This window comes from Emys orbicularis, chromosome 7 (assembly GCF_028017835.1).
Source record: "Emys orbicularis isolate rEmyOrb1 chromosome 7, rEmyOrb1.hap1, whole genome shotgun sequence".
Lineage (NCBI taxonomy): Eukaryota > Metazoa > Chordata > Testudines > Emydidae > Emys > Emys orbicularis.
The window spans coordinates 119,842,764-119,866,022 of NC_088689.1; the positions used below are offsets into that span (position 1 = coordinate 119,842,764).

Genomic DNA, 23,259 nt, shown 5'->3' on the forward strand with positions numbered 1-23,259 from the left:
ATATGATCAGAGAGAGTCAGCCAGAGATACTTTAGCTTTTGTTACAACAAGAAGCGTTTTCAATACAGAATGCTTCTCTTGTAGTCTTGTAACTGGTATACAAGTATTCTCAGATGCCATTTCATCCCTCCATTCAGATGACAAACTTCTCATCATGTTACACATGATGAGAAGTTCTCAGACTTGGTTCTCAGACCTGATTTAAATATATCTGGAACTGCCTCTCAAACTCCCAATACACACACACACACAACAGTGCAACAGGGACTTATCCCTGTCCCAAACCAAAATCTAGCACTGCCTCACCCATCATCTGGGAAGCTAAGAGGAAGGTTTGAACTACCATCATGCATTTAAGAAGGTGATACACAGCTTGTTAGTATTTCAGGGGAAATTCACAAATGATGTCAATTTATCACTTGATGTAACAAGGGACACACATCAGGATAAGTCAACTGACGATGGGGCTCAAAGCCAACGTTTCTTGGAAAGACAAGTCAGACTGCAGGTACATTGCACTGTAAGATACCCAAGAGAGTCTTTCATCACTGTCACGTAACAGATTCCTGAGGACCAGCACTCTAACAATATGCAGATTGCTATCATGATCTTGATCTGTATACTACAAGTCCTAATAAAACCACCTTTCAGCTTCACAGTGATAGGTCTCTTCCTTGTGTCACTGAAAAGCTGTTTTCTACTCACCACTTCCTTGTCCAAGGGGTTTCAGAGCTTGGTTTGCTCTCAGTGAAACCTCAGTTCCATGGTCTATCAAGCATGGTAGTTTTGTGAACTAACCAGGCCTCCATCCCCAAGGTCACCACAATCTTTCTCCTATAATAGGAAGTGTTGTTTGTTGTCCTTCTGGATGAATCTGAATATCCTAAAAAAGTAAAATGCATAAGTTAATGCAACAGAGCCTAGAGGAGAGTAAAGCTGTATAGCTGAGGTACTCAAATCTTCTGGTTCAACTTCTCTCATTACCAGACACTGTTTTTTTAAAAATATTTTTTGGGTGTGGAGATATCATATTCATCTTATGAGGAAGTAGGTAAGACTACTATTACCATGGTCTTCCATCCATACTTTCTCAAACCTTATGGAGTTGACACCCTCACACCTGGTAATGCACCATTTCGTGGAAGGGTATTATGCAAAAGGGTGCCCTCGTAATGCTTACATTCTTACATGGTTAGAATGAATCCTTCTCCCTGTCTAGAAATGATATACCGTTTTCTGTATCCCACTGTGTAGAGTGTCTGGCATGGAGGGGACTCAGAAAGGGAAAATTCTGTCTTACCTGCGCGTTTTTATTCTAGGACCCTCTATGTCAGTCTGATGCTCCCTCAAATGATTGCATTATGTCCTTTTTTCCCCTTGCTATTGGTCACTTGTTAAGTGGTTTGAAAAAGAAGAGGGTGTTCCTTAAATTCCATGTTAAGACTCTGCTGCAAATGTGTCAGTTGAACAGTGCTTTTGAACTTATAGTTAGTATTTTTCAGCTTTGGAATCTATTCTTCTAGAGAGTTCTTCCTTGAGGGGGTCGTCCTGAGCCCAGGCTCAGAGTAAAGATCTGGTTTGCTCCCAATAGCTATAGAGACAGACAACAAGCCACTGTGAAAAATGATATGGAGTGTCCCAGAATGAAAATTTACAGATAAGACAGAACTTTCCCTTTCTCGGGAATACAGAAAATGATGAATTTTATAGCTATGAGCATCAAAGAACTGGGCTACTTTAAACCTACTTTATAGGAATGCTTTCAAATGAGGGTATATAGCAGATGTGAAATATTGCACATCTATGGATCCATCAATAATGCAAGTACTGTTGCCTGTTTTACATAAATATTTAGGTATGCAAAGTGCAAGAACCATGCAGACATCTATGCTCAGTCTTTCATCCCCCTTGACACACATGGGACAAACATTCCAAAATGATAGTTCAAGAAGTTTTAGCATAAATGGTGGCTCTTTTGGTAACTTCAGTTTAATAATTTAGCTTTTGTGATGTAAATAAATTTGATGATAGTAAGATAATAAGTTTGTGTGACGCAGAGATGAACCTGTGTTATAATTGAGGGATACCTCGATAAAGAGGACAGTTGAAAGTGCATTTCTTAGGGTACAAGAGGTTTGTCAATAGAACGGTATCTGCTGAGATAGGGCAGAAACAAGATCTGCAGTTTCTCTGTTCCCAGTAGCAGTTCTCCCTTGGACTCCCCTGGAATCTCATCACTTAAAAGGCCCATTCACTGTTCCTGTCTCAGCCCTTGGGCTTTTCATCTGGGAAACCCCTTACTTCAAGGTTGCTCACCTAGCATTGGTCTGGTCATTAACTCTTGTTTGCACAGCTAGTCTGCAAAACAAAGGAACCTCGGAAAGATTTCACAGAGGATGGGACAGAAGAGAGTGGTTTAAACTACATAATCCCCTTAATGACTGCCAGATGTGTACTGCATGTTTAATTTTAACTCTTTACATGAGCGTTTCATCCCATGTGCTTATACATCAGTGACCTATAACCGGTATGATATTAGTACCTATTAGTATAACATTATACTGTATTATTTTAATGATTGTAATGAGTCCAATGTAATACACTGTGACAACATCATCTTTTGAGGAATATAGACCTGGAGGTATATTACAGTACAGAAATGGGTAAATTGGTTTGTATAAAAAGAAAACCAACCCAATCTTCATCCAAATGGTAGACTAATGGTCCTGTGGCTAAGGCACAGGCCTGAGAATCAGGAGATCTGGTTTCAGTTCTCAGCTGCCCTGTAGACTACCCATGTGACCAAAGGCAAGTCATTAATTTCTCAGAGCTGAACTCATCCCTGGTGTAATTTCACTGTAGTCACCATCTCAACAGGAATTCATTAGGCCCTTTCTGCCTCAGTACTAGAGCGAGTTGCAATTTTTTATTAGAATGATTTTTCCAACCCAACATGCCCTTTTTGAAAAACTGAAATTTTTTTGTGAGAACATTTCAGTTTTGACTTAAAATTTTGATGTTTCTATTGGGAAAATCTAAGTGATGGCTTCCCACCTGGGAGGCTTGTGTCACTTCTATTTTTCTACAAATGAAACTGCCAAAATCTTTCCCAGAAGGCTGCGGAGGTTGAGCATCCTAATTCTCTGACCTCTCAGCCTTCCCCCAGCAATGGGGACAGAGAGGCAAAAGGCAGCCAGGAGACCAAAGCATCCCGTTTTGTTTCTCCCAAAAGGGAATTATTTTAGAAAACCCTTCCTGTGAAAAGTTTTGCAATTGTTGACGTTTCAGATCAGTTTAAGATGATTTTTTTCAAAAGCTTGAAATATTTCATAGGAATGGATTTCCATTTTCCAGCCAGGTGTACTCAGAACCCCATCTGTAAAATGTGGATATTTCCCTACCTTGCCAAGTCATTGTGAGGATAAATGTTTAATGTTTGTGAGGTGCTCAGTTGGGCTCCCAAATCATTTTTGAAAATGGGCCTTAGTCTTCTAGGTCATTCAGCATTTTCAAAAACTTACCCCAAAGCTTTTTTCAACATTCAAAACATTTTCAGTAACTTTTATTCTTCGTTTCCCCACAACCTGGTATTGTCTGAATGTGGAAAGATGCGTCTGTCTTGAGCTATGTTCTTTTCATAGCATTTCTGGTGTGGATGTTTATCTGAACCTTTTCATATTCACCCATCATTATTTTATACTGCGGAATGCAGTAATGCTGGGTTCTCTAGGGGTCTGTGTCAACAAGTAAATAGTGCCTCTGTTTATATTTTCTATGTAAAATGCGCAGAAGAAGGTGTGAGGTACTTTACTTTTTGAAATGCAGCTTTCACCCAATAAAAGGGAGTACATTAAGAAATTAAAAATGAAAGTAGTTTTGATTTAGCCTGATACCCATCTTCCAATGGTAAATTACTTATCCCCTTCCTGTTAGCAGTCAATCAAAGCTAGACTCGACAAGTACATAAGGTATCAATTTTGTAAACTCAGTTCTGGCAGAATGTTATAAGAAGGAGAACCAAATTCCAGACAGCCTTCTTTTTTCACAAAAAAATAGCAATTGCAGAAAATCCATAAAATCAAGAAAGTTATGGTTTTGAGCCCTGACAGTCTTATTTTAGCAAAGTGTTACACAACCTTGCATCTGGTTTCTGCAAATGCAAAGGTCAGGGTTTGTCTGTTGTGAGAGAAATAGCATATATGAGAATACAGACTTAGTACAAACTTTACTTATTTCTGTTTCAAATGGAATTCATAGTAATAACTTGTCAAGAAACTTTCTGCTTTTCAGTGGAGAGCTACTAAAGGGCCAGGTTATTATTACCTTTTACCCAGTTAGCTTGTAACTGCCAATTCCCCATTTCCCTTGTTTGCAAAGGAAAGGGGAAACAGCTGTCATATATGCATCCGAAGAAGTGGGTTGTAGCCCACGAAAGCTTATGCTCTAATAAATTTGTTAGTCTCTAAGGTGCCACAAGTACTCCTGTTATTTTTGCGGATACAGACTAACACGGCTGCTACTCTGAAAGCTGTCATATGATATCTAAATTTATTTCAAGAAATGCTGAAGAGGACACAATATGAATGGTTCCTTTCTTTTGTTAGATAATTGGTTATTTTTATGGTCCTTCTTAAGGCACGTGCTGGGTGGTGTGCCATATGTCACCCACGGCCATTTACCCCAGGGGGTTAGGGGGGTAATTAGGTAGGGTAATTACCTCACAACTTGCCTTTAATAGTCAGCAGATTTAAAATGAATAGGCAGCAGATTTAAAACAAACAGAAGGAAGTACTTCTTCACACGACGCACAGTCAACCTGTGGAACTCCTTGCCAGATGATGTTGTGAAGGCAAAGACTATAACAGGGTTCAAAAAAGAACTAGATAAGTTCATGGAGGATGGGTCCATCAATGGCTATTAGCCAGGATGGACAGGGATGGTGTCCCTAGCCTCTGATTGCCAGAAGCTGGAAATGGGCAAGAGGGGATGAATCATTTAATGATTACCTGTTCTATTCCTTCGCTCTGGGGCACCTGGCACTGCCCACTGTCGGAAGACAGGATACTGGGCTAGATGGACCTCTACTCTGACCCAGTATGGCCATTCTTATGCCTTGTGTTTTTCCAGTTCTTGATATTTTTGAGGTTCGCATTGCATATCGTTGTAAAATGGATTTTAAGAAGACTACTTGGTCTAAGCAAGATTTTCCAAACTGATGTTCAGTCCAAAGCTTGTTCACGACAGTATAGTTGTACCATGCTGTCTGTATCCAGGTCACAATGCCTGCCTAAGAGCCCCAAATGAGGTGCTGTAAGGTGAAGCAAGCTAGAATTATGAACCATAAAGATGAAGGTAAAAGTGGAAGACCTTGCATTTTGGGTCAGCAAGCCAGTTCAAGAAGCTAAACATTTCCGTACTCTGAGACTGATCAACTCTGAGGAAGAAAGTCATGATGTCAACAGGCTACGTACCCATGACTTGTCTCCCTGTATCTAAAGAAGCTTGCAAGCATATAGCATTGTGACAGCAATGTCATCATCTGGTGCTTGACTGCAGTTACAGCTCCCACTCCACGCAAGTGGAACGTCTGTGAGAACTAGAGAGTTCAGAGCCCTTTGTATCTTATGTATCTTGTTTATCCATTTTCTGTTTTTGTCTTTTGTTTTCATTAATTGAGGGACCTCCCAGCTTTTTATTATTTTAGGGTGTGAATGTGTGGTTATGTTAATGAATGTGTGTGTAACCACCCATAAAGACCACATGGGAAGGTGTGAAAGAATAATCTTCTACGTTTAAGTAGCCCTAAAATTTTGCCTGAAAATCATTGCATATATGTGTTCCTAGTTCTGTAAAAGCATCCAGAGAAATTAAATTTTCAGCAATATAATGCTAAGTGAGAGCTGTGAAACTTTTGCTTATTAGAAAGTTTGATTAAAGTCTGCATTTGTGTTAGTGAGGAGTAAATGGATTGTTCATCATACATAATAGCGGTGTTTCCCAAACTTGGGACGCCACTTGTTCAGGGAAAGCCCCTGGCGGGCCGGGCCGGTTTGTTTACCTGCCGCGTCTGCAGGTCCGGCCGATTGCGGCTCCCCCTGGCCGCAGTTCGCTGCTCCAGGCCAATGGGAGCTGCTGGAAGCGCCGCGGGCCGAGGGACGTACTGGCCGCAGCTTCCCGCAGCTCCCATTGGCCTGGAGAGCAAACCATAGCCAGTGGGAGCTGCGAGCGGCCAGACCTGTGGACGCGGCAGGTAAACAAACCGGCCCGGACCGCCAGGGGCTTTCCCTGCACAAGCGGCGGCCCCAGTTTGGGAAACACTGATAATAGAGATATCTGAGAAGAAAGTTTCAATTGGCTTTTGATGTTGTGATTTACATGTAAACAATAATTTGGTTTCTGTATTAAAATATTCACCCAGCTATGTTTTGATTACACTGCCATAGGAAAAATCCTTCACTTGGAGTTTAGAAATAAACGGACAGCCACCTCTTTAGATGTTCTGGTTTAAGTATGTGTTAATTTCATGATTTAACTAAACTGATTATTGAATTCCAATATTGGTGCTGATTTGTCTATTTACACTTATTTTGACCTCAATTTCTTACTGTATTGTTTAACACTTAATTAGTGTAGTAATATTTTAATACTTGGTGATATATTTAGCCTTAGTGATGTATTTATCAGCTTTAATCAAATTTATTTTAAAAGGACATCGAGTCATATTTCTTTCAGTAAGCAACCCAGGTCAGAACCATGGAGAATCTTTGGGCACCAGCTGATCCACCTAGCAGCCTAATATCCTCTTTCTAAATTAACCCTTTTGTTCTCACACTGAACAGTAATTTGCAATTTGTTTGGGCTTTCTTGTTTTGTATTTCTTATGTAGCAAAACCTCACTGGGTCCAGATTATAAAAGATATTGAAGCTGCAGTGGAGGATAGTTTATACTGGGAATGTAGGGCAAGTGGGAAGCCCAAACCATCCTACAGATGGACAAAGAATGGAAACACTCTAGCATTAGAGGTAAAGTGGATTTTTTTATGCTTTGTTTGACTTTTTTAAGTAAAGTCATATGAAATTAAGATCCCTACATATTAACTGCTAAGAGTTCATTGAGGTCCATGGAACTAACCAGTCCAATAGGGTGCCCAACTTTCTAATTTATGAAAACTGGACACTGAGTGCCGGAACCTCCCCCACCCCCTGCTCTGCCTTTCCCCAAGGCCCCACCCCTTGTTCCACCTCTCTCCACCACCCTCCCCCTGCCAGTTGAGCAGGGCTCTAGGGGTGGAGGGGTGACTGGGGCAGGACATTGAAGAGAGAGGTAGGCTCCAGGGGTGAGTAACTGGGGCAAGACGGGGAGGGAGAGACGCACTCTGGGGGCGGGGAGGGTGACTGGAGCCGGGTGCGAGAGGGAGAGGCGCGCTCCCGGGGTGCGGGAAGAGACTGGGGCAGGGTGGGGAGTCATGCTCCGCGAACAGAGGGGTGAGTGGGGCAGGGTGGGGGAGGGGTAGCCACTCTCTGGAGGTGGAGGGGTACTTCATGGACTCCAAATTATTGTAAATTGATGAAGTTAGAGCAAGTGATTACAGACTTTCAGTGATGCCAACTCACACGATTTTATCATAAGTCCCATGATATTTGGTCCGTTTCTTAAAGCGCAGCTCTTGGAGGCAAGTGATTGGGTGAGAATCTCAGCTTTTTAGTAAGTTTCTAATCTTCATGATTATAGAGAAAAATCTCAGGCCTTTAGGACTCAGACTAATAAAAAAGAGCCTAAAATTATTTATTTTTGTAAAAAACAACAACAACAAAAAACCATGATTTGGGGGGGCCTAACTCATAATTTCTGAGTACTTGCCGTTGGCAGTAGGGCACTTTGCTAGTCAGAATCACAAGTGACAAAGTTAAGATCCATACCTGGATTTCCTTAGTGTGGGGAGGATTTGGTGTCTGATTCAGGCCTTTTTCTCATTAGATGGCACCATAAAGCTCTATTTGTCTCACTCAAGCCATCATTGCATCATTCCCAAAGTATGGAGTTCACCCCTGTGCAGAGAGCATATCCCCTACATAAATCCCGCTTAGGGCCTCGTAATGGGACTTACGCAAACTCTCTGCACATCGATGAATTGCACCCCTTTTATTTATTTCCTGTAAAACTTAGTGTACATTAAAGGTGTTTTTCTTAATATCCAGGGAAGGATCCAAACTGAAGGTGGTACACTTATAATAACAAATCTAAATCTGACAGATTCTGGCATATACCAGTGCATAGCTGAAAACAAACATGGAATGATATATTCCAGTGCAGAGCTCAGGGTTGTAGGTAAGATTAATTTTTCTTTCTACTGGGGGGCGGGGGGAGATAACTTTTTGCCATTACTGCTGCAGCTAGTAACATGCACATGATCTCAAAGTTTTAACCCACTCAGATGCTTTCAACAAAATAAACATTTTTATTACAGCAGATAACTTCTTATCCACAGTTCTGAGGAGTTTACCCACCTGGTTCTAAAGGATTTGCTGGAAATAGCCACCATATTTACAGCCCAATCATTCACTGCTTTAACCCGAGGACACAGAGATAAATTATTAATTAGGGGGAGAGCAGAGACAAAGGCTTGGATGCAAGCCCAAAGATTAAAACTAATCACACAATCTGGAAGCCACATTGGCTAAGCACATTAATCAGTAGCACTGACCTTCTGCATCCTGACTCCACTATTCCCAAGAGAGAAATGTCATTTCAAAGCAATAAGCTGGTTGTATGTGCTACTTTCCTTGATCGTCGGGATAAGGGTCTGTCATTTTATGGTTCAGGTGATCTGTGCTCATTTTAAAAACAAATGACAATCACTTACTAGAATGAAACATTGAACTTGCAAAGTGTCATGTGAATTCAAATGCTTTCATGCTTTTTACTTTTAAGGCGAGGGAGAGTGATTTGGAAATTAATTGGAATGAGGCCTATGTAAAACAAACTAGTTCCCTTCCAATGATAAGGTTCAGAGTCAATCACTGAACCATTAACCCAGCCTCGTCTTCCTAAAAATTGGATTTCCATTCAAAGTTCAGTGATTGGCATTCTTCTCTGTCATGCCCATTTGTTGAACTGTTAATACAGAATATACTTCTACAGTCCAAGCGGTTTCATAATCCTGAGGCCCAGACCAGTGATCTGACACAAGACGAGGAGTCAGGAAATTCTCTGAGTTCTAATACAGGTCCTGGTGCTGAGTCCAAGTGATCGTGGGAAAATCCCTTCAGGCCAGATTCATCAAAGCTCTTGAGCATATACTTAAACTTATGCATGTGCTTAAACACGACCAACTTCAGTAGGACTTAACCATATGTTTAAATCCCAGTCAAGTCGGTGGGACCTTAAACCCACGCTTAAACCTCAGCATGTGCTTAAGTGCTTTGCAGAATCAAGGCCTTAACTTTTGTGTCCCAGTACCTCAAGTTGTAAAAAGGAGAAATAATATTTCCCTTACAGGAGTACTGTTTGAATTAACTACTGTACTTAATTAATGTTTGTAAATACACTTAGAAGCTGAGAAGTGCCATATAAATGCTCAGTACTAGCATCATTAATATAATGTCAATCAGTTTTATTTCACTGTTAACATTCCCTCTGTTTTAGCTTCTGCTCCAGATTTCTCCAAGAACCCAATGAAGAAACTGATTCAGGTTCAGATAGGCAGCACAGTAAATTTTGAGTGCAAGCCAAAAGCTTCCCCTAAGGCAATTTGCTCCTGGAAGAAGGGAGGCGAGCTGCTACAGGAAAATGAAAGGTATTATAATTGTTTTAATCTTATTAAAAGATTATTTGTTTATAACCTGCAAATTCCTTTTTAAGGACAGCTATATAATGGTATCACTTTCAAATCCAAATAGTAACTGGGCAAAATCTTATCTAATATCTGTCTAGATTTTAATAATTGAAAATAACAATATCTAGCTTTTATATAGCCTTTATACCGTGTGTATTGCCATTCTATCTGAGAATATTCTGCTCTGAGATACAAGCATACAGCATTCATTGAAGTCAGTGGGCCAGCCTCTGCTTTCTGGTTCACAGGAGTAATGGAGAGCGGACTTTGGCCCAGGGCAGTGGCACCTTGGGAAATCTATGTGAGACTTGGAAATATACTGCAATTACAAAACCTGTAATATAACATGCAAATACTTGTACTTGCAAAATCCTTTAGACAAAATCCTTCACAAGTGGAGGGTAAGAAAAGAGGTTTGGGGTAAGAACTGTAAAGTAGTGCTACAGTGAGAATTTGGCTCAGAAACAAAAAACAGAATAGGAATAAATGGTCGATTTTCATCATAGCAAAAGGTTAACAGTGGGGTGGTCTGAGGTCCTGCACTTAAGACAGCTGTTGTTTAATGTATTTATTAATAATCTGGAAAAGGGAGTGACCAGTATGGTTCAAATTTACAGATGACACAAAATTAGTCAGGTTAGTCCATTGTACTCCAGAGGGAGCTAATAACGCCAGGCAGTTGGGTTGAACAGTAGCAGATGAAAATCACTGTTAAGTAATGCAGACTAATATACATTGGAACAGAAAACTCAAATTGCTCATACACAATGTTGTGTTGTAAATTTTAACTATAACCACTTAGAGAAAAGATGGGGACATCACTGTTTACAGCTCAATGAAAAAAATCTGCTCAATGTGCACCATCAGTCAAAAAAAAAACCAACCCACAGAATTATGATGTGTAAAGAATGGGATAGAAAATATTATAATGTTGTTACATAAACTGATGATGTTCCCTTACCTTGAATACTGTGTTCGGTTCTGATCACCTTTTCATAAAAATATACCACAGAAATAGAAATGGATGAGAGAAAGGCTTTCATATGAGCAGAGACTGAAAAGATTAGGACTGCTTGATTTAGAGAAGAGCTAAATAAAATGGGTCAGAATAGAAGTATATGATGTAATGAATGGTGAGCAGAGGATTATCAGGCACTTGTGTATACCCTTTCTCATAATATTATGAAATAGAATAGCAACAAATGGAAAACTAATAAAAGGAAATACTTTACTAACGTAGCACATGACAAGCCTGTGGAGGTCCCTGCCACAGAATATCATTGAGATCTAGCAGATTTCAAATAAAAATTAGGGGTGTGATTTTTCAGATGCGATTAACATTGACCTAACTCCGCTCCCCTTGAAGTCCACAGTAATTTGCTTCAAGGGGGACAGAGTAAGGCCAGTGCTAAATGCTTTGAAAAATCCCACTGTATCATAAATGTCTAATGAGAACATCCATAGTTACCTTTTTTTTCATCCTATCTAATGTATAAAGAATGTGAACCCTCATGCTTTTGGGTATAAACCAACTAATGAGTGGAGTTTCTGTCGGGGCAAGTAATTCCATAATGTCCTTATGGCATCCTTTTCACAAGCAACTGGCACTGGTCATGGTTGAGGGTGGGATACTGGACTGGATGCAGCACTGGTCTGATCCAGTGTGGCAGTTCTTATGTAAACGTCCCCGTTTCCTGAAGACAGAATTTAGCCTTAATTGGGAGTTATATTTGACTCAGTGGTAGTGGTCCAGTCTGTCTGTCATACTGTGGGGGAGACAGAGCCCTCACCTATGTTTGCCCTTTCAATCCTTCGGTGAGTGTGGAGAGAATTGAAATATATTTATGGAATTTTAAGTTTTCAAGGTCTCTCACCACTCCCATGCCATCCCTGCTGAATGAGTAATTAAAGAGGCAGCATTTTTTCAGTGTGTGACAAGTGGCTCTGCTTACTACATTCAGGCGTAACCTAGTCAAGAACCATCAGTCTGGAAGCAACAGACACTCTTGTAAATACTTGATATCTAACTAGTTTAGCAGGATGCACTGAAATATTCCAGAGACCAGATACATTTCCTGGGCAAACAATCTTCCTGCCTTACATATTTCAGCCTCTCCTGTTAAAACCGAATATTGCATGCTTTAATTGGGCTCCCACAGCACTGAGATACTAAAAATTGTCCATGCATGTGCTGAATTCCATATGCACATAATCTGCATTTTAAAAAGAAAATCTGAAAAAATGTACACAGCTGTTTTACATATATAAATTAGTACATGGGCTTAAATTTACCACTGACATAAGTGATTGAAACTTTGCCCAATTATAACAGCATTGAATATGGCCTGGTGTTCTCAAAGTGCTGTGCAGTATAGATGCTGAGTATTAATAATAATTAGTTCATTAGCGGTACTATTACTATTATAAATACGGGATGAATAAATATAACTGACTGTAAATGAAAAATGGAACAAAAGCATGTCCAAAACAATGAGAAAAGTAAATGTGCCCCCTTGTACAAGATTATACAGAAACCAAATGATTAACAATAAGCAGAGTCCGCTAAGTAACTAAATGTGGGGCAGGAGGAGGGAGTTTTTATACTTTCTTGTTGACAGTTTGTGGTTCATTTCTACTTTGTTAAGAAAATAGACTGCTTCCTACCATAGTTAAATAAAGACCCCACCTAAGAACAGGTATTGAAAAATTGTCAAATCAGTTTGCATTTGCCAGATCTTGTATGTGTTCAGTTAAAAATCGCACACGCTCAGTGGTTCAGTTCCACTGACTCAGAGTACAGGAAAATACAGCTCTTTCTACCCTGGAAGAGTAGAAGCAGAGGTACATTTGCTTTGTGTTTCTTAAGCCTTGGGGGAGCACTGCTGTCCTCAGCATTCTCCCTTACACCTCACCATTTGCATGGAGCAGGTGCCTCCAAGATGTGATCACAGGCAGGAAGAAAACCTTTGTGGGACACTGAGTGACAAGCAGAAAGAATTCTGAGGATGGCTGAGAGCCATGAAAAAGGGTGGGCTGCAGAATGTGTTTGTTGTAACATTCTGGCATCAAACGTCCTCTATCAAGTGAGAGAGGGGATGTGACTCTAGGTGGAGGTGCACTTGAGAGGCCTGTGATGAGCATAGGGAAGCTGTGCTGACTGCTTTGATTTGATGGGGTGGTTCAGAATGCTGATTCTAATTTCTTCTACGTATACTTCCATGGAACCTTGTTTACTGTGTTAGATTTTGCAGCGCTTGACTTGCTGCTGGCAAGGTATTCTAGTTCAGGAGAAAATCACTGGGTCTTATTCCCGTAAAACATTGCTAGTACTGTCACTTTTTTGTTGTGAAATTAATTAAATATTTTTAAATGCAGAAAATTGGACAAGGTGTTTTTCATAGATATTTTGTGGACGTGGCTCAGAGATGTTACCTTTATTATTTGTTACATACATCAAACTAGAGATGGACCAGAACCAAAACCCCAACACCCCTGAGCTTTGAAGAGTCAGCAGCTTTTTGGTCTGTGCAATTCTCACTCCTCTCTTCACATCAAACACTATTCTTATTTGTGGTCAAGTCTAATGCTGAGAAGTATAGGAGTATGGCATGATGTTGGGCACACACCCTTACACAGCTTCATACAGCCCCATAAATTTGCTTAGCTGGCTGCAGACCCACCTGGGATCATGAACTCCTTTCAAACCAGTCTCTTTCCTTGTTGCTTCTGCTTTCCACATGTAATTTCCCATCATCTTGAAATGTCACAACATCTCATTGTCCTGTGAGTTTGTAACCTAGTACCTCAATATCCACCAAAATTTGTGAGATCCCCTTCATAATTTGGTGTATTTCAACTATTGCATGTTTTCTATACCTCCTTCTTGCTCATTTTTGTAAAGCACTGCTTTGCATGCAGAAACTCAGGGCCTGATGCTGTTCTTGTGAGAAAAAGTCCCATTGATTTTATTGGGGGGAAAAGACCAGGTCTATATTGAACATACAAATGTCCCATCACCAACAAATATTTTGTGTACAAAGTACTACCTGATAGATTTATGCACCTACTTGAAAACTAGGGTGACCAGATGTCCCGATTTCATAGGGACAGTCCCGATTTTTGGGTCTTTTTCTTATATAGGTTCCTATTACCCCCCACCCCCGTCCCGATTTTTCACACTTGCTGTCTGGTCACCTTACTTGAAAACGCAAATCATGGCTCTTAGATGTGAAAACTGAGTTCAGTTGTTTTTAAAATGTAGCCCAGAGTATCTGCAGCTTTATTTTCGATAGCATGCTATAAATGGCTTACAAAATAAATGTAATAACAAGCCAATAACCCTGGATTAATCTAATGAACTTGCCTTCAGAGTAGAGTGGAATTGTGAATCTTTGCAGGAGACACTCTAGTTCATTACTGTCTCCTGTGAATAATTGCAATTCAGGAATCTATTGCAATTCATGAAAGGTTTGTCACTATATACAAATCGCAATTCAGGAAAGGTTTGCAATTAGTGGAACTTTTTTTCATTCACTCTCTTCAAATGAAGAAGTCTTTATTAAAGCAAACAAGCAAAAAATATGATGCTAATATCCGGACTAGATTCTGCTCTTTGCCAAGCTGGTGAACGTAGGGGAGGCAGGCAGGACAAGCCAACCTGGATTTTGGGCCCAGGTCTAGTGCAGAGTGCAGCCCTTGTTCTTCAAATACTCTCCACTAGGTGCATGTTGGGAGGGGAAAGAGAAGGCAGGAAGTAGGCAGAACTTTAGCTGTGTCCCCTGTCCATATCCCCCTGCTGGCCAAATTAGTTGGCAAGGTGCAAGCTGGTAGGTAAGCTGGATACTTCCCAGGGACGCAGTAAATTATTTTCCCTTCCTGAAGCTGCCTGGGGGGGCAGAGGGGAGGACAACTCTGCACTACCCCCCTACATGATGCTGAGCGTAAAGGCTCATTATAACCCCATATTGGTAAAGAAGGCAACTAATCTTTCCACCCTCATCAGTTGAATAGAACCTTACCCATATTAATTTCAGTGGGTCTTCTTGTGGAAAGGGGGCCGCTCAGCTTGAGTGCAGGTGGCAGAACCTTGCCTGGTGTTAAACATATATTGGACTAAATTCTATTCTGTTACACTTGGGTAAATCTGGAGTGACACGATTAGAGTGAATACGTTTTAATAAAGTTTATACTTGAATAATTAAAAAATACGGTGATACTGTTTCAAAGTGTTCTCAGAATTTTATTGTTTAATAATTTATATTTGTTTGGATGTTGTAGCCACATTCCTTCTAAACATGTACGATTTTCACTTTGATGTCATTGTTGCTTATATTTTTTGAATATTTTCGAATATTTGTTGCTGCATTTTCAGCTCATGGGAGATTTGGAGAACAACTCATAGGTTTAATTAAAAGAGCTAAAAATGTCTTGGAGAAAAAGCATACAATTTAAAAATGAATTCATATCTTCTGTACTGAAAAACCACTCAAAACGGGTGGAAAAAATAAATTCTTGTGAGCCCCTAAAAAGGTGTCACTTTTTAGAGTGACTTGAATAAGGAATGCAGGGGCTTGGAGTGCTGGATTGGGAAAAGTGTTAAAGAGACAGGGGTCTGCATGGAAAATGCATCAGGATGGGATGGGAAGAATTAAATGACTTGAGTCATTGAGGCTGGCGTTATTGTCAGAGTATAGAGGTTAGTAGAGAGATAGGTGGAGGCAAAGCTTTGAGGGATATTGAAGGCAAGTTTGAGCAGTTCCAAATGGATCCAGTGCTTAAGGGGGATCCCGGGGTGGGATCAGAAGAGGAGTGTGATACCTGTAGTGATCCTCGCATATAGCTGTAGTTAATCATTTAAACCTTATGCTCCTTCCCCTTTTTAAAGCGAATTTTTCCTCTGCAGTAAATTTTGTAATCCTTTTAAGAGTTACACAATGAGTTACACAATGGGCATAAAAATTTTGATCTTGTTCTCATTTAAGTCAATAGCAAGACTCCTATTGACATCAGTGGTGCAGAATCAGGCCCTAAAAGAGGAGGAGTCTGGTTGATTTTGTGGTTATCTGGCATAACAGCACAGGTCAGTTCGTATTCCCCATTGTAGCCATCGTTGGGGCCCAGCCTGCTATGGGCAGCCAAGAGCTAGTTAATCTGTTATTTGCCAATCATCTCATGTTACAAGCAATGTTGCCAATTTGTGTGATTTTTATCGCAAGTCTTCTGATGTGTGGTGTTAACTGGAGAAGTTGGAAGCTCCAGATCATTTGGTGGCACTTCGTACAAATAGTGCAATTTGACTTCAGTTGGGTCTTCCAGTGAGAACTCCTGCAGTGCGTGACAAAATCACCTTAATCTATAAATTTAGTATGGGGCGACTTTGGTTACAAGGCCTGCAAAGACTTCTTTAGAGATTGTTTTATCAGCAGGTCAGTCATAAAGCAATAGTTTTGGCCGCTTTGATTCAAAGTTAAACATAGTTACAAATAAAAAGTCTGGCTCTTCTTTTGGTTGCATTGGAGCCACTTCAACGGACGATGGCAGAGCAGTGGTTTATCCACAGTGGAACTGCTTCAACAGGAGAGACTGGGGGAGCCCCACATCAGAATATCCCATAACCGAGTGGTTAGAGCACTAATCTGAGAGATAGCTGGTCCTTGTTTAAATCCCTTCTCCCCCTCAGGTGGTGGGAGGACTTGAACTGGGGGGCTTCTACATCCCAAGTACCTGAAACAGCAGTCTAAAACTTATGAGGGAGGTCCTCTCCTCCGCTTCCCCCTGCTTCTTGCAAAAAACCCATTGGGTGCCTAACTCCAAAGAAGGTTCACAGCTGAGAATCGCTAACAGAGGTAGGTGATTCCCCTCAGCCTGGAGTCAGGCATCCATCTCCATGAGAGGGGCTGGGCCTAGCATGCACCCCTCTCGTTGGCATCTCCCATTGGCTAAGTTAGGTGGCTTCCCGCTTAGTCTGCTGGCTTTTGTCAGTTGCAATCTAAGGGGCCTCTCTCTCTCCCCATACATTGTATAGGGAGTCTAAGTCCCTAACCTTTGTGAATCACATTGAGTTCCTATGGTTTTCTGGGTGCCTAAACCTTAGGCCTTGTGACACTAAGCACCACGAAGCCTACGTTTCTTTGTGAATCTAAGTATAAGAGAACGGTAGTGCAAATTATTTTCACCCATCAGTCTTCCAAATAAAAAAGAAAGAGCATAATGCTGGTGGAGATGGCATGGAATAAGAAACCGTCTTCGTATGTTATTGATTCATCCCCAGATGAATGTCTTCTACTCAGATGTTAGAAAACTCATGCAAGTTACTCCAGGTTTACACTCTTTCTTTCCACCCATCCCACACTCCACCGCACCCCCCGGAAATCTGATTATTATGGAACATATCCTGAATTGTTGAATTTTTAAACTGATAAAATAACCATTTGGAATGTTAGTGACTGCTGCCAATAAATGGCTACAAAAAATCCTCCCCTCTTAAGAAATGTAGTCAATCAGAATAAAAAAAGAGAAATGGATTGATTTACTGTCTCTATTAGATTAACAACTGAACTATCTGGGAAGCAGTGACTCTGAAAAAGACTTGGGGTCATGGTGAATAATCAGCTGAACATGAGCTCCCAGCACAATGTTATGGCTAAAAGGTCTAATGCGATCCTCGGATATATAAACAGGAATACTGAGTAAGAATAGGGAGATTACATTTCAGAGGTATTTGACACTGATGTGAACACTAGTGGAATACTGTGTCCAGGTCTGGTGTTCCCAGATTCTTAGGATCATTCTAGAATCAGTACTACTAGCTGGTTCTAAGCCTCTGTCTTCACTGTTTATTGCAAACTTTGATTTATCTTTCGATTGGGAAAGGGTTAATATTGGTGGTTTTGAGGGGAAAAAAGAGCATAGTCATAACAGTAAACAAATCTATCTTCTTCGAGTGCTTGCTCATGTCAATTCCATTCTATGTGTGTGTGCACACCCATGTGTGCAGTCATCATAGATTTTTGACTTAGCGGTATCCATAGGGCCAGCTGTGGTGCCCCCTTGAGTGCCACGCTCATGCGTTGGTATATCAGGTGCCACTGGCCCTACACCTTCTCGGTGGTGGTTAGTCGGAGCGTCTTTCCTTGCATAGCAAGGGCTAGCGGTTTCGTCTCCTCTGACTTCAAGTCTTAGGGCCTTGTAAATAGTTTGTTAGTGTTAAGTAGTTGTTAAGTGTAGTCATCAGGGGCCTGCTAGGAGGAGGGTTAGACACACAAGTTTTAGTCATCACTGCCCTTCCTCCTCCCACAGAGCCTGGCCCAGTGAAGCATCCTGGAGGCCAGAAGCACTCCTTTAGAACATGCACTCAAGAGCGATGCCCCATTGAATTCCCCTGATCCACACTGCCCTTTCCTCGCCCATTTTCGTGCCTACCGTTCGGCCTGGTTGCGGGTCACCTCAGACCACTGAGGGCTGGACGTAGTATCTCGGGGCTATTCCCTGCAATTTTAAGCCGTCCCTCCCTCCCCCCGCTTTCCTGTCCCTCTTCAGGGACCCTTCTCACGAGCAACTCCTCGTTCAAGAGATCGAGAACCTCTTGCACCTTGGGGTGGTGGAGGAGGTCCCTCAGGACATGAAAGGAAAAGGGTTCTATTCCCTCTACTTCCTAATTCTGAAGGCAAAAGGGAGCTTCAGACCCATCCTGGATCTGCGTCACCTCAACAATTCTCTCCAAAAGTTGAAGTTTTGCATGGTCTCCCTGGCCTCCATCATCCCCTCCCTGGATCTGGGAGACTAGTACACCACCCTCAACTTAAAGGACGTTTATTTCCATATTCCCAGGTCACAGACATTTCCACCGTTTCATAGTGAGGAGGCACCATTTTCAATTCACAGCACTGCCCTTTGGTCTCTCATCGGCCCTCAGGGTGTTCACAAAATGTATGGTGCCAGTGGCTGTTTACCTGAGACGCCGAGGGGTCCAGGTCTTCCCATATCTTGACGACTGGCTCATCGAGAGCAGGTCTTGGGAGCAAGTGCAGAGGAGCCTCGATCTGGTGCATTCCACTTGCCGCGACCTGGGCCTGTTAATAAACGAGAAAAAATCCACCTTAATGCCCATCCAGCAAATAGAGTTCATTGGGGCGGTTCTCGACTCCACGCAAGCCAGAGTCTTCCTTCAGGAAGCGTGTTTTCAGGCCATGTCGGACTGATCTCCCATGTAAAGAACCACCCGCTCACCATGGCTCACACATGCCTGTGGCTATTGGGCCACATAGCTGTGTGTACATATGTGGTCAGCCATGCTCAGATCCATCTCTGGTCCCTGCAAGTGTGGCTGGCGACGGTCTACATTCCCAACAGGCATGACCTGGACTGGGTAGTCAGGGTGCCGGACCACATCGGGTCGTCCATGGATTGGTGGTTGGACCCTGGGTCAGTGTTGGAGGGAGTCCCCTTCGCGACCCTGTCCCTAGCACTGACCCTGGTCTCTGATGCTTCGGACCTGGCCTGTGGAGCCGGCCTGGGGAGTCCAGCTGGGCGAGCTGAGCACCCATGGCCGCTGGTTGCAGGATGATCTGGCCCTCCACATCAACGTCATGGAGCTCAGAGCAGTTTGCCTGGTCTGCCCAGCATTCTTGTCCTGCCTGAAAGGCGAAGTGCAGGTCCTGACGGACAATACCACCACCATGTATTACATCAACAAGCAGGGCAGTGCCAGGTCTTCAGCGCTTTGTCAAGAAACTCTCTGCCTGTGGGATTTTTGAGTGCAACATGCCGTTCATCTGATAGCTGCTCACCTGCCTGGGACCAGGAATGTCCTAGAGGATCACCTCAGCAGGACTTTCTCCTCTCGCCACGAGTGGTCGTTCCATCCGGAGGCAGTCAGCATAATCTTCCAGAGGTGGGGGACTCCCCAGGTGGACTTGTATCAGAGGGGTAGCTGTGTTAGTCTGGATCTGTAAACAGCAACAAAGAGTCCTGCGGCACCTTATAGACTAACAGATGTATTGGAGCATAAGCTTTCGTGGGTGAATACCATGAAAGCTTATGCTCCAATACATCTGTTAGTCTACAAGGTGCCATAGGACTCTGTTCCAGGTGGACTTGTTCACGTCCAGGCAGAACAGAAAATGTCACATGTTCTGTTCGATCCAGGAGTGGACAAGAGCTCCCTGTCAGACGCCTTTTTCATTCCATGGTCAGGGGCGTTGATGTATGCCTTCCCGCCAGTGCCGCTGATTCACAGAGTCCTTGTGAAGATCAGGCAAGACAGGGTGAAAGTTATCCTAATAGCCCCCGCATGGCCTCATCAGCACTGGTTCGGCACATTGCTGAGCCTTTTGGTAGCCGCCCCACTGCAGCTGCCCCTCTGGCTAGATCTGCTGTCACAGAACCATGGCAGCCAAACCTGGTGGCGCTGCACTTGACAGCTTGGCTACTTCATGGCTAAGCAAAGATGAACGGGCATGCTCGGCCCGTGTCTTGCTGGGTAGCAGGAAACCCTCCACCAGAGTGACTTACCTGGCCAAATGGCTATCTCGGCTTTCCATCCTCCGTTCCAAGGCAGCTCGAACATGATGGCATGGTTTTTGAAAGGTCTGGAGCGTCTCTACCCACACGACCGGGATCCCATCCCCCCTGGGACCTGAATCTCGTGCTGTCGAGGCTCCATTTGAGCCGCTGGCTTCTTGCTCTCTCCTGCTACTCTCCTGTAAAGTTTCGTTCCTGGTCATGATCATGTCGGCCCACAGGGTGTCAGAGATCAGGACACTTCGGAGCCGCCCTATACAGTCTTCTACAAGGATAAGGTCCAGCTGTGACCGCACCCAGCATTTCTGCCCAAGGTCATTTCCCAATTTCATACTGGCCAGGATATATACTTATGTGTCTTCTTTCCAAAGCCTCATGCGTCAGGTGAGGAGCGCAGGCTACACACCCTGGACGTCAGGAGGACGCTGGCCTTCTACATAGGTAGAATAAGGCCGTGCCGTAAGTCGACGCAGTTGTTCGTTGTGGTGGCAGACAGAACGAAAGGTCGCCCAATGTCTGCTCAGAGGATTTCGTCCTTGATCACGACCTGCATCCACTACTGCTATGAGCTGGCGAAAGTGCCTTCACCGGCAATTGTGACAACACACTCGACTAGGGCACAAGCGTCATCAGTGGCCTTCCTGGCACAGGTACCAATCCAAGAGATCTGTAGAGCTGCTATCTGGTTGTCTGTCCACACGTTTGTGTCTCATGATGTGCTTACCCAACAAGCTCAAGACAACACTGGCTTTGGCAGAGCAGTGCTGCAAGCTGCAAGACCGTGAACTCTGAGTCTGCTTCCATTGATACTGCTTGTGAGTCACCTAGAATGGAATCAACATGAGCAAGCACTCGAAGAAGAAAAAACGGTTACCCACCTTTTTTAGTCTTAAAGGTGCCACAGGACCCTCTGTTGCTTTTTACAGATTCAGACTAACACGGCTACCCCTCTGATACTTGCCACCTTTTTCATAATTGTTCTTCGAGATGTGTTGCTCATGTCCATTCCATTGCCTGCCCCCTTACCCCTCTGTGGAAGTTGTCAGTAAGAAGGAAATGAGACGGGTGTAGGGCTGGTGGTGTCTGATATACCGATGCATAAGCGTGGCAGTCACGGGGGCACCACAATTGGCCCTATGGATACCACTAAGGCAAAAATCTCCGATGACCGCGCATGTGGGCGCGAGCACACACCTCAAATGGAATGGACAGGAGTAACACATCTCGAAGAACAACAGTTGTGAAAAATATGGTTAACCGTTTTTTTTCTCCAGATAGTTCTAGGCTCCTCCAGACTAGAAGAAGGGGGTTAAAAACCACAACAAATAAAAGATGCTAAAAATTGTGTTTTACGGTTGTGATGAAGTGGTGTCAAATTAAGGGAAATAAGATGATTGCTGATTAAAAAGTTGAATGAGTCTGATGAGGATCAGTAACTGGATTCATCTTGACTAGAATTTGAATTAAGTAACTTTTACTTACGTTTGGTCTATGGTTTGAAACTGTGTGTGATCTGGAAAGGTAACGTATTTGCATTTACTTACCAGGACATCAATATGAATTTAATGATGCTAGCTTTCTTGTTGAGTAATCTGGTTCAATCTAGCTGGAATTTGACTGATATATAAAAAATCAGTGTTGACCTAGTTTCCTACTGATCCTTTGTATTGAAGTGTTGTGTAGTGGGAAAGTAATACATTTGTGTTTATTATCATATCAATAGGGGCCTAATTTTGTTGCTTTTATGCTGAATAATCTGATAAATACAAAAAAGCAGTTGGGATGTAGCTTTGTTGTTATTTTAGTAATAAAACGTTGTGATCTGAAGAGTAACAAGCTTGTATTCACTTACTGTCTCATTATTGGGTCCTGATTTCATGCTACAGTCCTGTCTGGGACTGAATAAACAGGGTCCCCAGTAGCAAATACTGAGGTGGGATCAGGGCTTTAATCTTGTGTGTTTATGCGGGGGAGGGTGGTGTTCTATGAATAATCAGATCTAATTTAACTTGACTTTGATGGGTAAAATATGCAGTTTTTACCTACTTATATAGTATGGGCCAGATTCCCTAAGCAAGCCACACTGGTCCTAGGGGAAAGGAGGGTGGACACAAAAGTGACTTCAGCTGGTGCTGAAGTCAATAAAAAGACTCCCATCGACTTAATCTTGGGCATGGTTTATTTTTGAGCAGCCTGATGAGATAGAAATGCCCTGGCCCTAGCTGCTTTCTGCCAGGAATGCCCCCAGTGCCAGGGGCTGGACATTCTGTTGTCAGAGCTGCTATAAGAACTCCATGCTACCCATGGATTATACAGGGGGAATCCTCAGATGGATGAATCAACAGGCTTTAGAGATGGGTTGTGTTGCCATACCCCTGGTCAGGCTGAGGATCGGGCCCTATGTGTTGAATTCTTACATGCTGTAATGAAATTTTCATGCATGATTAGCCACCTGATTTTTATCTAATGGATACTGAACTACTTAGGGTGTCTTGAGGAGTTGGCGATGAGCTTATATTTATTGCATTGTCCATTATTGTCCTGACCTGATTATTATTTTATTGAAACCCTTTAAGTTATACCTATTGTGACATACCGGGGCACAATCCAGACTAATGAGTAGCTGTTTCACCTCTGCCCTGCAACCTGTCATGCCCTTCACAACGCCTTGTTGCTTAGCCTACAACCTGGACTGCTCACAAACAGCCTTCAGCATGTAAGTCACTCCCAGCTATGACTGTGTGTATTGCAGCCAGCCAGCCACACCTTGGCTCTTGCCAGCCTGGGTTAAGCTGCAGAGTGACCCCAACACACTCCCAGTCCCAGATCTTCCCCAGAAATATATGTCCTGTACTTTCCAGCCCTTTCCTGGACAATACAAATGTATTAAGTGTGTTATTAG

The 23,259-nt window shown here is 42.6% G+C and overlaps 1 protein-coding gene across 1 annotated transcript in view; it reads left to right on the plus strand.

Annotated features, from left to right (window-relative positions):
• The window catches only part of LOC135880792 (contactin-3-like), a 103,584-nt gene that overhangs the window by 42,197 nt on the left and 38,128 nt on the right, over positions 1-23,259 (plus strand). Inside the window, exons 5-7 of the mRNA XM_065407132.1 lie at positions 6,887-7,023; positions 8,200-8,329; positions 9,647-9,797. Coding sequence (XP_065263204.1) covers positions 6,887-7,023; positions 8,200-8,329; positions 9,647-9,797 — 418 coding nt within the window. The remainder of the gene's footprint in view (positions 1-6,886; positions 7,024-8,199; positions 8,330-9,646; positions 9,798-23,259) is intronic.